The sequence below is a fragment of the Lissotriton vulgaris genome, chromosome 5 (assembly GCF_964263255.1).
Source record: "Lissotriton vulgaris chromosome 5, aLisVul1.2, whole genome shotgun sequence".
Taxonomy (NCBI): Eukaryota; Metazoa; Chordata; class Amphibia; order Caudata; family Salamandridae; genus Lissotriton; species Lissotriton vulgaris.
The window spans coordinates 898,944,944-898,962,868 of NC_141693.1; the positions used below are offsets into that span (position 1 = coordinate 898,944,944).

At 45.5% G+C, this 17,925-nt stretch overlaps 1 protein-coding gene across 2 annotated transcripts in view; it reads left to right on the plus strand.

Moving 5' to 3' along the window:
• The window catches only part of IDE (insulin degrading enzyme), a 996,582-nt gene that overhangs the window by 154,136 nt on the left and 824,521 nt on the right, over positions 1 to 17,925 (plus strand). For both annotated transcript variants that reach the window (XM_086922493.1, XM_086922494.1), the window contains exon 3: positions 5,160 to 5,329. In XM_086922493.1, the coding sequence (XP_086778619.1) occupies positions 5,160 to 5,329 (170 nt within the window). The remainder of the gene's footprint in view (positions 1 to 5,159; positions 5,330 to 17,925) is intronic.

Genomic DNA, 17,925 nt, shown 5'->3' on the forward strand with positions numbered 1-17,925 from the left:
ACATCGGGAGTACCAAGCTACAAGCCTACGCACGCATTCTTCAACATCTTAGGGCTATTGTCAACAGTCATTCCAGCTATCCAGTAGCTCGGCATTTTAAAAAAGTGCATGCCAACAACCTTGACTGTCTCAAATATTTTGCAATAGATGCGGCCCCCCTCTGCATAGAGGAGGGAACAGAGAAAAACGTTTGAGACAACTGGAATCACAATACATCCTGGAATTTGACAGTAAGGCCCCGAATGGTCTCAACAACACGGAAGACCTACATAATTTTTTGTAAGATGCATTCAGTCATATAAATCTCACATATGTAGGATTTTAGTTGAGACACGTAACAGTTTGGTACGAGAATGTTTTCCAATCTATAGTCGTAGTTTCATTAGACTTGGATAATACGTTTAGGATTTAAAGATATGTATTTCTTACTATGTACTCTGAAATTTGAACTCTTCCTTGTGTTACCAAATCTACAAATATATGCACAAAAGGGTCTGAGGGAATTTTTTAGTCCTCTTGGATCCAATCCCCCTTTCTATACTATTCAAAAACAATCAGAATCCAAAGGACTATGTGGAAGAATATAAAAATATATGCCTCTTGAACTATATTGGTTCACTCTCTATGAAATGTGAAAAGGTAAAGAAAAAGTCACCAAGAATTCGTGAAGCTCAGGATCGCCTCAGAATAACTGGTATCCCATCAATACACATTCATGTGCCCAGTGTCCTCATCTGGGACTCCAAACGGTTCTCCTATTGTCTCCCTTATCAATCAGAGAGAACAAATAAGATGAACCATATCCTTCTGTACGATACTTGTCTCCAGAATGAAAAAGAATTTGAGTGTGTTTATCAAAGGCAATGTAATCTCTGAGGTGCAGTGCAATTAATTTATATTGTGTGAAAATGATGTGAGTATTAAAAAGAATGAACTAGTGGGATGCTATATTTTACGTGATACAGGTATTGCGTCAATCTCTCATAGTTCACTTAAAAATAGCGTGAAAGGTGCAAGGCAAAGTTATTATACCTGTAGCAGTCTACAATGAATTACTGCAAAAGCGGTCGACATGTTTCAGCCTAAGGGGATAAATATCCTCAGCCTTCTTCAGGACCGGAATATTTATTATTGTCACTGCTATCAAAAAGTATATATATGTATATACACAAAAAGATCATACATGCAGTCTTGCTGTCATGATCATCAAAACCATCCCATTATGAAAGTATGAAGGGAAGACTCCATCATTACTTCCATGAATAGTGCCCTTAAATACATCAAATGTTCTCCCTTAGCGATAATTATTGAGATGTGATGGCGCAACAGTTCCGATCCCATATGGGAGGGAGGAGGAGGTGAGGGGGGTTACATCAAGTTAAATATTTGCAGCCTAGGCTTGCAGGCAGCTGTAGTTTCTTACAAACTATAGTCCACTTCAGTGAAACAAAACTAGGGCGGTCACAACATAATTATAAGGAGGCGTATGAGAGAGTAGACTGGTCTGTCAATGAACGTTTTAGAATGAAGAAAAAAAGGATTCAATAAGGTATGCTGGGGTCTAAAAACAAAGCATTTGCTGGCAGCCCCCGGACACGGTGCTTAACCTGACAGGAGGCGGAGTGTGACTGTATCATTGCTGGTCTGAAGTCGGCTGGCCTCAGCCTTCTAATTCAAAACCGTGTAAAACAGCAGGGAGTGGGATAAGGGAGGGGGTGGCAAATGGTGAACATTTTGCGGCCGCTTTGATGTTCTCAGTGGCCACGCGGCTCACTGAGAACATCAAAGCGACAGCGAAAATGCTCCCAAAGGCTGTAGGCGGACAAATGATGCGCGCGCCCGGCACACATGCACTGTGCCCGATCCGCCCTGCAGACTTTTGGAGCATTTTTGAAAGCCCCTTACTATACTCTCGCAGAACAACGCTTACGCGTTAGTTCAGGGAGACCTAAAAAGTGATGGGTTGAATGATGTCACAGGCATTTAATTAGTTGGGCTAAATTCCAGTCTGTGTCTTTTGCCCCTTGCTCCGCTCCAGAATGTGATGCCCAAAGTGCGAGTGCAATGCCAGGTCGTGTGTGCATTGCTTGCAGTGCCATAGAATACACACTGCACCTCACTAATGAGGCACAGCATGGCTTAATTTGGTCTGGGATTGCTTGTGTTTTTATAGAGAGGGGATGAGGCTTGGCAGGTCATGCCAGAATCCTAGCGCTCTGACACCTTCGGGTAATGTCCGCGCTATATAAAAACGCATAAATAAATAAATAAGTATCAAGTTCCCCTATGAAAAAGTGGACAGACAGATGCGTGGAAAGATGATGTCCCACTCAAGAGGTAAGCTGTGACTGATGCATTCATGGCGAATACACCACTACAGACTGACCCATGTGGTTATCCCAGTACTTCTGTGAGCTCCACTGATTGGTGCTATTACAAAGGCTAATATGGGACCAGGAATGTTGAAGAATCAGTTTCAGTACTGGCGCAATGTTTTTATCCGCATCCCAGGTAGTCCCTTATTGGTATTATATACAATTCATATAGCATCTAAATCTGCAAAGGATCCAAAGCTGGATAAGCACAACTATACAAATAGCTCCCCAGGATGGGAAACATCATTTACTACGAAGTAATTTCCACTAATAACGTTTACCACGGGTCACTTACCACGCAAACATCTTTTCAACCAGGGTGCCTTCCACGACCGTCTTTACCACGCAAGTACGTTCTGCGTGGGCTGGGGGGGGAGACGTGGTATTCCTTCCAGTCCTTCAGCGTGGGCTTGGGGGGGCTGGGGGGTGAGGGGGGCTGGGTGGGTCTCCCCCCCAAAAACAAATGAAAACAAAGGAGCGGGTTACTTAAGTTAAAAAAAACGCACTTCTGTACCACTGAAGTAAAAGGAAAGTGCCTCCCCCAAAGACGTGCCGTGTACGTCAAAATAGCATTCCTTTTTTAATTTTGGTAGACTTGTTTTGACGCTTGTTTCCATGGTGGATGGAAGTAAGGGCTGCTGGTGAAAGACGGGAAGATGTCAGGTAAGAAAATAATCTTTAATAAATATATATATATATATATATATATATTTAAGAGCACAGTAAAATAAAAGAATTTATAAATCTAAGGTAATTTGTAGTTTTTAAATGTTGAATAAAACGATCGATTGGGTTGTTAAGCAGTTACTACATACTCTAGAGATACTTTTTTTGCCTATCAGTTTCATTATGTTTATTACAGAGTCATTTGTGCTTAATGGACGTTTCTACGCGTGGTATAATCCTTTGTTGAAAATTCCAGCGTGGTAAAGCCAGTTGCGAACTAAAATTCGCGTGGTATTGCCATGCGTGGAACTTGTAATCGTGGTAAAATCATATATTCCCCAGGATATGGTGCATTTTATTGACTTCTATTCATTCCTCCCAGTCATCCCAGTGAGCAGTGTACTCTGATGATCAATGCTTAACTATGTGCGTATGCATCTGAGAGGGATATTTCCTTGAAGAAAGTGTCAATGCAAGGCAGGGACGTATATGCAAGTATGCTGATGTTATTTTTAGGCAGATCCCAGTAGCGGGCTTCTGTTAAAGGACACAAATTGAGACCGGTTAATGTTTATTGGAGGATATCCAGCCCTTGCCAACCCACATCACATTCCTCATCTGCTGCTTTAACTTTAAGGCTGTGATCCACAACTTGGCATCCTAGTAGCAGATAATATCCAAATCTATAGTAGCCATTGTAACACACAAAGAAACATCAACACAAGGCTTGAGATCAAAGCGTGAAGGACCAGAAAGGACATCTTAACTTATTATTCATCCGTGACCTGTAACTATATCAAAACACTTATTTGTTAAGTTCTAATAATATGTCCTGAATGAATTGAAAGCAAACCGGGGTGGGGGGGGGGTTGTTATTCAATTAGCACCTGATTCTATAAAAGATAGCAATGCTGCAGGATCGTTTTTACAAGTATGTAACTTAATCATTCCCACCCTGAAGTCCGGAATATTAAATCGTGTGAACCTTTAAACGGTACTTGTCAATAAGAACTACACTTGCATGTAACAATGTACTCATTTTAGTTTAGATTCTCTCACAGCCTGCCCAAATCCTCCCTTTTGGAATGTATGATGAAGCACTTAAAGTCCTTATTGATGACTTTTTTTGTTTTCGATCTTTAATTTTGATTTGAACATGTACATGTTTATTTCAGGATGTAATACAAAGCAGCACATAAATGAAAGTTGCTTCACAATACTCACATTAATAGATGCATTTGTTTTGTGCATGCATTTGTTTCTTAGTCTTTGATAGTTCTATATATCACACTGCTCACAATGTAAGATGCATGACATTACATTTTTGAGGAGTTTAGTCTTGCAATCTGTCATTCAGTGAAACCAACTAATTAATTAACCATAGCTGCCCAGCTGGCTTTGCCTTCTGATGATCATTTTTTTTCTCAATCGTATCTCTCCAGCCATGGCCCATTAGATCTTGTTTTTTTCCTCTACATTTTGACTGTTGGGCCCTTACCTTGCAAACAGTGTATAGCTACACCAGACCCAGTAAAGCAAACGCTCATTGGCCAGTTTAATGGGTTCACCTACATTTCTGACAACTAACTAATTACGTGGAAGGGCTAAAAGAAGTGAAGATCATTTTTTGGTTTGATATCTTTTGCCAGATGCTAAGATGTATACATACAGGCTTGGGAGTTTTAAAATTAATGCAGTTGAATACTGTTCTTGCGCACATCTTTCTTGTTGTTCATTGTAAGGCTACCTCAGCATTAAGCTGTTTCTCATTGCTAGTGATTTCTCTTTGTTTGCCAGTGTACCAATGAGATGATGCCTCTTATTTTATAAAATAGTCGTTTTTGTGCTGTTGTGTCGGAGTATTGCTTTGAAGGGATTTATCCAAAAACGTTAGGGTAGTAGGAAAAAGCTTTTCTAAGTCAATCTTCAAATCATGTGGCTCGGCAACCATAATTAGAAAACACTCTCTGATTTAAAAGGTAACTTGAGTTTCTGTGTCACTTTTAAAGGCTTCATAGATAAAAATGATCAATTAAAATAAGGCGTTAAAAATTATTTTGTTTGTGAATACAGAAAAAAATATGTTAAGATATAATCAGTGAAACTTATTTCATGCAGGTTTGCACAGTTTTTTCTGTGTCCTTTGTTTGACGAAAGTTGCAAAGACAGGGAAGTTAATGCTGTGGATTCAGAGCATGAGAAGAACCTGATGAACGATGCTTGGAGACTCTTTCAATTGGAGAAAGCTACAGGAAATCCCAACCACCCATTCAGTAAATTTGGAACAGGTAAGCAATTGATTCCTTCTTTTTTTTTTTTTTTTTTAACACAATTTTTTAAAGCATTTTGGTTAACAATCAGTACATGCGAGATGGTAAATGCTCATAGTTGTTCATATAGTAACACATATACCCGATCTGTTTCAAGCACCATAACTAGATATTGACCAAAGTTACCCTACATTCTTACCTAGCAATCATATTTAATACAAATGTAAAGGAGAAGCACTTAACTTTGCTTGGTATTAAACTTACGTAATGCAGAACTGAAGATTATGTTGCCTGATATTCAGTGCGACCCACCCACCCTAACCCAACTTTAACCAAACACACACCGCTGTGATGGAATCCTGATCGATCCCGGTGAAATGTGCCGGGTGTGAATCGTAGCCGAAAGCTATTAGGGAAGAGGAAGGGGAGGGGACGAGAAGGGGGCAATAGGCAGGGGGGTCAAGAGAGGTGGCAGGAGGAAAATAGCCCCCACCACATAAAATAAACATCTAGCATGGGTCCCGCCATTATGGGGGTAGGAATCAAACCAGCGCCATGTCATCAGCCCAAGAGGTCTGAGAGCCCAACGAAACTTCCTCTGTCGGGCCTAAGTAGTTTCACCAATTGCGCCCATTCTAAGGATATTGGGTTCTTCCTCAGATCCCTATATTCTTAACGCTGCAGCAGTAGCCCAACAGAGGACCTCCTCTTTCCATTTATCTGCGCGCGGGGGTGTTCGAGCCTTCCAACGCTGCGTGATCAGCCTTTTCGCAATCATCAGGGCCAAACCTGCAAAGCGGCTCAGTTATTTCAATTTTTTGGGGAGTGGAAAAAGGCCCAAGAGACAGGCCTCTATAGTGTCCCACAGCGTGTGTTCTGTAATGGTGGACAGAGTCTGAGTAACTTCCAACCAAAACCCACTCAACACTGGACAAGACCAAATCATATGAATAAAATCAGCGTCTGGAGCGGGGCATCTTGGGCAGTACGGTGCGGTAGCAGTGTACATTTTTTGCAGGGATGTCGAGTGAGGTAGGCCCTATGTAGATTAAATAATTGTATTGTTTTCAAACGACAATTACAAGAAACCTTTTTAGGATGTTCTAACATTTGGGTCCATTCCATGTCATTCAAATCTTGCGCCGAGACAGCCACAGAACCAGATGACGGCCATGACCCATTATGTGAATGGACTTAAGGAGGTGAAAGGTGGGAGGTTCGGTCTGGTCTACTAACCAGTATGTTCGAATGAAGTGTGTGATTGTTGCATGTATGAGCAAGAGGGTGTCCGGTACTGCATTAGTGCATACAAGCTCAGCGTTGGGCATCAAGTTACTATCAAGGAAGAAATCTCCGACTGTCCCCATCCCAAACAGAGTCCAACTTCGTATCTGCGGGGAGGGGGGGGGGGTGTATGTGTGTGTGTGTGTGTGTTTGTGTGTGTGTCAGTGTGTGTGTGTGTTTGTGTTTAACAACAGTATGATTGAGATGCACAATGCCGATTGTAAATAATATTTGTATACATTTTCGCAACTGGAAATAAGCTAAGCTGGCCGCCGTGAATAACACCAAGTCCCCTTTTTATTTTCTTTAACACTAGTCACTTTCTATGTCCATGTATTGTACACCACAACTTTATTTAAACACATTTACTTTGTTACAAGTAGTCACTGACGAAGGAGGCAACGCCGAAATGTGTTTGTTTACTACATATATATATGTGAATATATATATTATCCCTGAAGACGAGGTCGGGGGTATGTGAAACTTCGAGTCAAGCCACTGGGCTCTGGTCAGCTATCACTGTATGGGCTGTAACAGTGAACTCAAAGTACCAGCATGCCTCTGGTCTCGACATCGTCACAGGAGGCAGTTCCATTGAAAGCGGAGGCTGGGGATTTACATCTATAAAAGGAGTGACCAGAGTTATGCTCAGGACCCTGATTATCCCCAGCTGTGAGGCTCTATGAGGAAACGAGAACCGGCACTGATGAAAGCTAAGACACTTGCTAGAAACGCGGCTGCCTGACGTTTTCCTGGACTTTGCTGTGATTTTATGCGCAATAAATCCTGGTGGGAGCCAGCATATGTCAGGCTTATTCTTTCTTTTGAGGGTGAGCGTGGTGTGTGTATATATATATATATATATATATAATTTCAACAAGCATCTCCCTCAAAGAGATAAGTGAGTCGCACACAGACTTGCAATGCTTTTATTGCGCGCAGAAACAAACGGGGCACGGCATCTGCACCAACATGTTTCGTTTCCTCTAGAAACTTCTTCCCAGGTGTGCCCGCTCCATAAATCAATCGTTCGTATCTCACAGGTGAGCTTTACAATGTTTTTTGTTTGCCTCCTTCCGAAGGTTCCGCCCCAATTATGGAAGTCACTTCCTTTTACAATTGCCTTCTGGGACCTGTGGTTTACAAACGACTAGCACAATTTAATGTTTTTAAACCCTCCAGTGGGTAATGTCTTTCTCCCGTTATGGTCACATACCATTTTATTCTGCTTTGCATCGCTGCAAGTTTCCTCAGTATCACACAATTTTGAGTGTTGATTAAAGGGCCAGATACCGGAGTCCAGTCCCCGGGAGCACTGCAGTCCCCTAAAATCCGCTACCACGGTTCCAACAAGATGGTTCAGAGCAGGGATGCCTGGCGCTTCTTTTCCGGCTGTGCTTGTTTCTCCTCGGCAGAACCAAGCCGACCAATATTTCAACAAGCATCTCCCTCAAAGAGATAAGTGAGTCGCACACAGACTTGCAATGCTTTTATTGCGCGCAGAAACAAATGGGGCACGGCATCTGCACCAACATGTTTCGTTTCCTCTAGAAACTTCTTCCCAGGTGTGCCCGCTCCATAAATCAATCGTTCGTATCTCACAGGTGAGCTTTACAATGTTTTTTGTTTGCCTCCTTCCGAAGGTTCCGCCCCAATTATGGAAGTCACTTCCTTTTACAATTGCCTTCTGGGACCTGTGGTTTACAAACGACTATCACAATTTAATGTTTTTAAACCCGCCAGTGGGTAATGTCTTTCTCCCGTTATGGTCACATACCATTTTATTCTGCTTTGTATCGCTGCAAGTTTCCTCGGTATCACACAATTTTGAGTGTTGATTAAAGGGCCAGATACCGGAGTCCAGTCCCCGGGAGCACCGCAGTCCCCTAAAATCCGCTACCACGGTTCCAACAAGATGGTTCAGAGCGGGGATGCCTGGCGCTTCTTTTCCGGCTGTGCGTGTTTCTCCTCGGCAGAACCAAGCCGACCAATATTTCAACAAGCATCTCACTCAAAGAGATAAGTGAGTCGCACACAGACTTGCAATGCTTTTATTGCGCGCAGAAACAAACTGGGCACGGCATCTGCACCAACATATATATATATATTATACTCCCAAATATTTAAACGTGATGGTTTCCAATCTAGACTGCGTCCGGCGAATTGTACGTAGGGGTCAGCACATGTATTATTGAAAGAATACGCTATAGATTTGGAGGCATTCAGGCATAATCCGGATAGTTTTCCAAACTGTGCGAAGACCTCCGCTATTGTGTGCATCTTTGTATTCAAATCTCGGAAATACAGTAACATGTCATCTGCATAGAGTGACAGTGAGTGAATTGAACCATGTAGGCGAATACCATATGGGACCTTGACCTGTCGCAGATCTTGAGCCGTGGGTTCAATTGCTAAAACAAACAGTAACGGCAAAAGGGGGCAGCCTTGGCGCGTTCCACGATAGAGTAAGCAGGCGATATAAACGAACCAGTTATAGCACGGGCTGTAGGGTTAGTGTAAAGTAATTTGATCCAATTGCAGTATGCCGGAGGCAGCCCGAACTTGGTCAGTTCCGCTGGCATGTAAGGCCAGCTCAATGTATCGAATGCTTGGCGTATATCCAAAGACCGGCAGCCATCGCGCGGGGCATACACTGCGGATGCATGCAGAATGGCATGGAGCTGGCAAATGTTTAGAGAGGTATTGCGTTTGGGTACAAATCAATTTTGATCGATATGTACAAGTTGAGGAATTAAGGGGAGCAACCGGGACACCAAGAGTTTACAGAGTATTTTATACTCCGTATTAAGGATGGGAGGGGCCTGTATGATGTAAGTATGAGGCGAGCTTCAGGCTTCAACAAAGAGGTGACTAATGCTTCTCTAGTTGTGGGAGGCAGCATACCCTCCGCTAGCAAGCTAGTATAAATCCGATTTCTGGAACCCTGGTAGAGTTGCGACCTCCTGCAACCAAGTGCCATGCCACAACGGTTTCTGAAGTGAGACTTTGGTGTCCCAGTGGTTGTGGCGCAGCACGGAGCGCAATGTCTGGAGGACTGTGCAGGTAACGGCTGGTAAGGTGCACATAATTGGGGCCTGGTAAAGCATGGCCTGGACTCAAGAGAATCCAAGGCTCTCTGGCTCCAGATGATAGGTTGGATACGACCATCCGCCATTAAACTAGTCATGGATCACTAAAAGGCGAGTGTCTAAGTAGTACAAGAATGGGTGTGTCATTCCCATACCCTTCTCGTATGTGGGTCGTTGACATGTTGTGAGGGCCAGATCGATCTCGCCCGCCACAGAGGAAGGTTGTGATTACCCGTCTAGAACACGGAACCAGCTGCAAGGGATGTGGAGTGGAACGTTTTGAATGGTGTGTAAAAGACTGGGGAGAACCATCATTTTAAAAAGTGAGACTCTGCCCAGGGGATTTAGCGGAAGAGTCTGCCCGCGGTGGAGGTCATCTTTGACACACTTGAGGAGCGGGGTGAGGTTAAGGGACCAGGTCAATTCGGGAAGTGCCATCCAGACCCCAAGATATTTGAATGAGAGCCTACGCAAGGGAAAAAGGTTAGTTTTTAATTTCAGATTTTAGGAACATAAAGCATCTTGAGACAGTATGCAATTTTAGGATTCAAGCTTGGACTTTGAAATAACATTATTTGCATGTGAAGATAGTGTTATATTAGGTACTTTTGATAGGCACTGGAATTGGGCGAACAGCCTGTCCATTGCTAGGCTAACATTAGGCCACTGCTCCACAAGGCCAGCTGACTAGCTCAGGTGTTCGAAGCGTAAAGTTGATATTTGTTTGTGATTTGTAAAGTGTATAGTTGCCTCCAGTGGGGTGTCCCAACACTAGAAAACCATCTTGGTGGGTATTATGGTTCAGGGGAAATTTAGAACAGCCTGGTTTTTAATTGTTTATCAAAGACCGCTTCTGAGTGACATAAGTGAAGATGAAGCAGAAGACTGTTCCAAAGTTTGGGGACCATGTATCTGAAGGACCCGCTACCTTGTCTGGACTGCCTGATTAGCAGAATGATGGCAAGATGAAGGTTCTTAGAAAGTAGTGTCCTGGTTGGAGTATAAGGATGTATCAAATGTTGAATATATTGAGGGCCTGTCTTGGCCAGAGCCTGATATGTGAAACAAAGGGCTTTGAATTTGATCTGTTTTGTTATTTAAGTCAGTGGATATCTCTGGGATGGGTAAAGATGGATTGTGTCTGGGTACCTGGAGTAAGAGCCATGCTGCTGCTTTCTGGGTGACTTGGAAACTCCCAAGTAGGGTACAAAAAGATGCCCAGGTAGAGTATATTAACATATTGTGGCTTGATGCAACTGCTTGGACTACAGCTTTCTGGATGTATAATTGCAACAAAGAGGAATTTTCTTCAGACATCCAAGAGTATGAAACAGAAGGCCGCAAAGGCTTTAATATGATGGCCCATAGAGGGGTTGTGGTCTAATCAGAAGCCCAGGTTTTTTACTACTTTTCTAGAAAATGGGAAGGGTCTGAGTGAATTGGGCCATAACCATAACTTCACTTTTCCTGCTACTTATTTTCAAGAGGGTGAGGCCCCTCTAATTAGCCACTCTTGCCAGGCAGTTGTGGAAGGAAATTGAATTGGTGGGGGCATCCTGGGACAGGGAGATAAGGTAGATACCATTTGCATAGGTAAGAAGGGTGTTGCCAATAGATGGGCTAATGTTGATGAGGGACAGAGGCAAATATTGAAAAGCATTGGGCTCCAAGATGCCCATTGTGGAACACCACATATCAGACTGAATGGAGGAAGAGAAGGATTTAAGAGACTTTAAGGGAGTGGTCTTTTAAAAAGCGATGCGCTGTTTTAGGGCTTTCTTACAGACCCGAAAATCTCAGTTCAGTAGGTTGCTATGGACACAATGTTAAAAGCTACAGTGAGGTCCAGTAAAATGATGGCAACATAATCTCGATCGTCAAGAGTGATTTCATTATTTTTCAATTAAAGTAAATGTGGGTAAGGGATCAATAGTGCAGGACCAAAGACATGACCAAATATACATCGGCATAAATTGTTACATACGGAGGCAGTAGAAGAACACTAATTTCGCCGCACATAAAAGCGCTACATGCAGCAGTGAACAGGCATATGGTTACAATCGGGAGTCCAAAGGCATGGGCAGTTCAATGCACAGTGAATATTACTGAGCGCTATTCGGTTTCTTACTGCGGGTTTGCCAACATGTGGCATCGACGTAGGCGGGAGTTAGTCTCAGAATAATCAACAAAAGAGTACACAGGGTGGGGGGAGAACATTGGAACAAACCAGCCCAACTTGGGTCTTCTCAGGCCTCTCATCTCCCCCAATCCCCGACATGTAACAGTGTATACACTTGCCACTGATGAGCCGGCCATATCCTTATTCATGTGAGGGGCTGGCATGGCCCTGTTGTCTCACTAGGCTTTGTGGAGTGTTAGGTTAGGTCTCTGTATCCTGTTATTCTACTCTTGCTGTAGCATCTGCGCTGTCTGAGTCTGAGGGGTGTTCATTTTGGAAGTCATGTAGTATAGTTTCCCAGTTGGTGGCTATAGGGATCCTACGTAATCCCAAAGTGCCTTCTTTGTGTAATGCGGTACTCTCGGCTGGGGCCCAAGCTAGCAGTGACTATTCCCAGGAGGTTTTGTCAATTTCCAACATCTTGTGATTAAAGGCTTGGCTAAGAACTCAAAATCAAGAAAGCGGAAAGTGTCCTCCTGTCTCTTGCTTCTGCAAAAGTGATCCAAGCTGCAGGTCTCCCAGTTGTGTAAATCTGCACGACCTGTGCAGGCGGTCAACCTGGTTATCACAGTCGCCAGTAAGTTGTGAGATGTGGACAAGCCCACAGCATGTGTAAGAGGTTGGCTTCTAGGAGATGACATCTGGGTCAGAGGGCATGAGCTCATTGAACGTATCTGTTAACCTTAGTAGGGGTGAGGTAGGCCCTTTTGGAATATGTAGTATTGGATGAGTTGAAAGCAAGCGTTCTGGGGGACACGGACTGGGTTCTCCATTATGGAAGCCCACTCCTTATCCGTGCATGGAAAGGCCAGATCCTCAACCCAGTGTCACCTCAGAGGTGTGAGTGGTACTGCTGTGTGCTGGCGTAGGGAAGCTGCAACACATCTTGTGAGATGCCTACTTTTTCGCCTTACATGCAGATATTGGACCATGAGGTGTGTGGGAAGCTCCCTCAACATGTCTCATCACTTGCCACTTAGTGCAGCGAGCAGTGAAGTGTGTAATAGAAATTGGGCTGGCGGTAGTCCCTCCTCTTCCACTAATGTATCATAAGGTATTAGAGGACCATCATGATAGAAGTCCTCTAGTGTATGTAGGCCAGCCTCTAGCCGTACAGCGAGCTCCACAGGCGAGGTGATGACACTGTCCCTGGGTGTGCCTAACAAGGGTAGAGCTGGTGCATACAGGGTAATGGATCGTGTAAGGTAAAGGCTACGACGGTAGCACCTATATGCCACCCCGAGTAGCAGTGACTCCAGTGGCTTTTCGCGAGTGCAGGGGTGAAAGTCAGAGGATTGCCGATAGGGTTTACACCGGTGGCAACGTGGCAGTGCCCGGAAGGTGCAACCCTGCCATCCACCGAGCCACTCATGGAGCTGAGAGGCAAGATAGTACTGCTCCATATTTGCTACTGCAAGCCTGCCTTTGTCCGTGGGTAAGTACAGTTTTGATAATAGCACCCTACAGCGGGACCTGTTCCAGATGAACTCTCTCATTGTTGCCTGAAGGAAGCGTAAGAAGGGAGGTGTTGGCATATAGAGGCAGATTAGCGAAAAAGTAGAGTAGTCGAGGCAGGACCACCATTTTGAGTAGAGTCATACGACCCATTACGGACAGTGGAAGTCTGCGCCAGAAAGACATCTCGGACCTGATGGCAGTTGTCGCTCTTTCAAGATTACCGTCCAACAGGACAGCTGGCTGATGGTACACTGATCCCTAGGTGACGAAACGTATTAGGGTGCCATACCACTGAAACATCGCTAAGGGCAAAGTAGGTTCGGTGCACAAAAGGTAAATGGAAATAAGCATGACTTGACCCAGTTAACCTGCAGACCAGAAGGGGCCGCAAATTTGTTGTCTGGGCCAGTGTATCCTGCTTTGATCGCAAATCCCGAACATAAAGAAGGAGGTCATAAGCGTACAGAGAGATTGTGTGAATTTCATCTCCCAGTGGAATACCCCACTCCATGCCCTGGGCCCGGATAGCAATGGCAAGTGGCTCTATAGCTAAAGAGAAGAGTAATAGGGATAAATGGCATCCTTGGCAGGTGCCCCTGCCTATCGAGATGAGTTCTGATATATAGGAGCCACTTTGACTCTGGCCAGTGGTGCAGTGTTAAGCAGTTTAATCAGACGAAAGAAGCAACTCCCAAGTCCGAAGCGAGGCATGGTGCCAAACCGAAAACGCCCTTCCAGCGAATCAAAGGCATTCTCAAGGTCCAGTACCTGGCTGCCAGAGTGTGGCCATCGAAGTGCAGCGTATTTTTAGATACAGAAGAAGCGTTACAGATTTCGTGATGTGTTGCGGACTGGAACAAACCCATTCTTGTCAGTGTGAACTTGTAGTGGGACCAAGGGCGCCAGTCTGTCTGCTAGGAACTTGGCCATGATTTTATAGTCTGTATTGAGTAATGCGAAGGGTAGGTATGAACCCAGTGCTGTGGGATCTCTATCAGGTTTAGGTAAGGAGATGGGCAAAGTCTCATGTAGGGACTCTGGTAGGAAGGAGGCTGAGAGGGAGATTTCATAAAGGACAAGTAGTTGAGGGGCCAGCACATGAGCATACACCTTAATATTCAGCTGGTAGGCCATCCAGCCCCTGGGACTTGCCTGTTGCTAGGGCCCTAATGGCTTCACAGATTTCAGTGAGAGTGATGTGCTCATTTAATGCTGTGTGTTGCTCAGGCGTGATAGTGGGCAAGTGGAATTTGCAAAGAAAAGCCTCAAGGCGGTGTGGGTTGACTTCCACGATCGATGTGTAAAGCGAGGTGTAATGGCACGTCCGTTCGGTCGAGTCTAACTTGTAAGTTGTCTGTCGAGGAGTAAAAGGGGTATGCACGTGTGTTAGGGTTGCAAGTACCCATATGTCAACAAGTTGCCAGTTAAGGAGCCAGTCTCTTAGGGCGTGGGCATTAGATGTGGTCAGTGTGCATGGTAGGGGAGGATAAGAGCGGTCCAGAGCTATATATCAACATCTGAATTGTAATCCCTTCCTAGGACAGCTTGCAAGACAGTGTGTGTAAGAATGAGTACTGGTCAGTGTTGGGGGCATAAATTGCTCCCACCAGAAAGCGACCGCCATCCAAGCAACAGTCTATTAACATGAACCGATCATCAGCCTCAACAACATCATCATCATCTGCTGCAATATTGTCCGCGGCTTCGCCCAGGCCAGTACCCCCCTGGCATAGGAGGAGTAGTCGATAGCAAACACTTGTCCTCGCCACTGCTGTTAAAGTCTGCGGGCCTCAATCTGTGTCATGTGTGTCTCCTGCAATAGCGCAATGTGTGCGGATCTTAGTTTAAGGTAGGAATATGCTGCATTACGGCTCACGGGTGTATGCATTGCATACCCCTCACATTCCAGGTGGTGATAGCGTGGGTCATTTGGGCGGAGTGTTTAAACCCAGCGTGTGACTAGGTTGCAAGGGAGGGGGTTTCCTGCACTATGCAGTGGTGCTGGTGAATGCGGGCAGGCAAGGGGGCTCGGGATTCCCGGACAATCAGTCATAACTGGGGGAAGAAGTAAAAGCATAACAGCTAACATCAGAGGAGAGGAACAACAGGTATCCAACCAAACTGCCAAACTATCAACTGGCGATTATCCGCCTCGTAGCTGGCTAAAGGGAGCACATGGGGAACGCTGTAAAGGCAAAATTACAATGCCTCATTTGCAGGATGCAAAGATGCCAACTAAAATGAAGAGCGTACATAAGTGTGCCACATTATATATACTGTCTGTGCACCAAGAATGGCAGTGTACTCCCAGGGATGGGCCAGTGCCAGCTGCAAAATGAGAGGTTAGCACATATGTAAGTACTACTATGTGAGAACAAAAGAGCTAACAGGGATACGGATTGAATGGCATGAGTGACCGCTATTGATGAATCATATGAGGTCGTCAGTAGTCAGGGGAGTCATAGCTGGTGGGGCCAGGAAATCTGTTCCGGAAGACCACGTGGTAGAAGAGCCATCATCGCTGAAGGACTTCATAGAGCATATATCTGGGTTCTGAGTATGAGCATGGTCCCACATCGTGGATGTCATCTGTAAGGCCTAACGCCTCTCTAGGATCACCTAGTCCAAGATTGGGGCAGAGCTGGGCTGTGAAGGGAGGTGCTGCCGCCTGCGCAGCCCCTTGCCACACACCTGAGTCATGGCGCCGCAGTAGGTGAAGGGTGTTATGGTGCAAGCCTGGCAGAGTCTATTCAGCCCCTCCCATCCCCAGCAGAATCCAATAAGTGCATGGAGCTGTCACACGGAGGCAGGTAGGGAATAAGAGCACATATCATATGCCCAGCTCATGGAGATGCCGTTAGAAAGCGAGAAATGTGCTCCTCTGACGTTGCACCACCATGGTATAATCAGGAAAGATCATCATGATGGTGGTGTTATCCACTTTTATTTCTTGTAGCTTACACACGTCGCGTTAGATGGAGTCACAGCCCTTGTAGTTGAGCAGCCAAACACAAAGGACCTGGGTTTGGCTCCCGGTGTTGGGTGGCGAGCAGGCAACCAATGACACATTCAACAGAGAACAAGTGGGAGGGTGCAGCGCCAGGTAGCAGGTTGTGGATCCAGGTCTCGGTGTATGTCACTACATAGAGGTCCTCCACTCCTTCCGAAAGGCCAGCCACACGTTATGCCTAGATCGTCCTTCCTGGTCTTCTGCTCTGCATTCCAGTGTGTGCAGCCGGTCCACTAAGGACTGCACTATGGATATTGATTTGCATGCTGTCGGTTGGAGTTCCGTCAGCGCGTGCTCAACATTATGTACCTTATCCACCAGTTTGCTGTGGTCTGCATGTAGTAGAGTGAAATCTGCTGTCACTTTATTAATCCTGCTCTCAAGTGACAAACACATCTACTCAAGCGGTGTTCTGATCTTCTCTACTGCCATTAGTACAGTGTCTAGTTTAGTGTCAAGGGATTCACTCGAGTCCGGCAGGCCCGTTGTCATGAGGTCTCTCAGTGGTCGCTCCATAGCTGACGTTTTTCATGGTGTCACAGGGTTGCAGTGTCACAGTTAGGCTTCCAGAGCGGAGTTGACCCATGACTGTTTGGCGTGGGTTGAGAACCAATGGCATACCGGGTTGGGTGTCGCGCACACAGATGTTCCTTCTCACAATTCATTGCCTGGTGACCAGGGGAGGCCGTCTGCAGTGTAGTGCTCACTGCTAGTCAGAAGCGGTACAAAAGGGGTTGGTGATGGACGGAGCTTCTGAATCAATCAGACACGCACACCCAGTCAAGAGATCTGGGTTTAATCCATCACCGTTCTTTAGCCCACTCTGCCACCCCAGTTCAGACATGGCTATATGCAAATCAGTCTGACCCTGTGCCTCATGGGAACAGTGCAGCCCGAACTGCCAAGCCATGTCTTCCCTGGACCGGAAACAAGCTTCCAAGGACCGGTTTCTGGCATTCCAGCCTTCTTCAGCCCGGCTTGCTTGAATCCAGTGGCAAAGTGAGCAAGGGACTCACGTCTGAGTATACCCTGCCACACTTGTGGCGGCCAAAAGCGGTACAAAAGGGGTTGGTGATGGACGGAGCTTCTGAATCAATCAGACACTCACACCCAGTCAAGAGATCTGGGTTTAATCCATCACCGTTCTTTAGCCCACTCTGCCACCCCAGTTCAGACATGGCTATATGCAAATCAGTCTGACCCTGTGCCTCATGGGAACAGTGCAGCCCGAACTGCCAAGCCATGTCTTCCCTGGACCGGAAACAAGCTTCCGAGGACCGGTTTCTGGCATTCCAGCCTTCTTCAGCCCGGCCTGCTTGAATCCAGTGGCAAAGTGAGCAAGGGACTCAAGTCTGAGTATACCCTGCCACACTTGTGGCAGCCAAAAGCGGTATAAAAGGGGTTGGTGATGGACGTAGCTTCTGAATCAATCAGACACTCACACCCAGTCAAGAGATCTGGGTTTAATCCATCACCGTTCTTTAGCCCACTCTGCCACCCCAGTTCAGACATGGCTATATGCAAATCAGTCTGACCCTGTGCCTCATGGGAACAGTGCAGCCCGAACTGCCAAGCCATGTCTTCCCTGGACCGG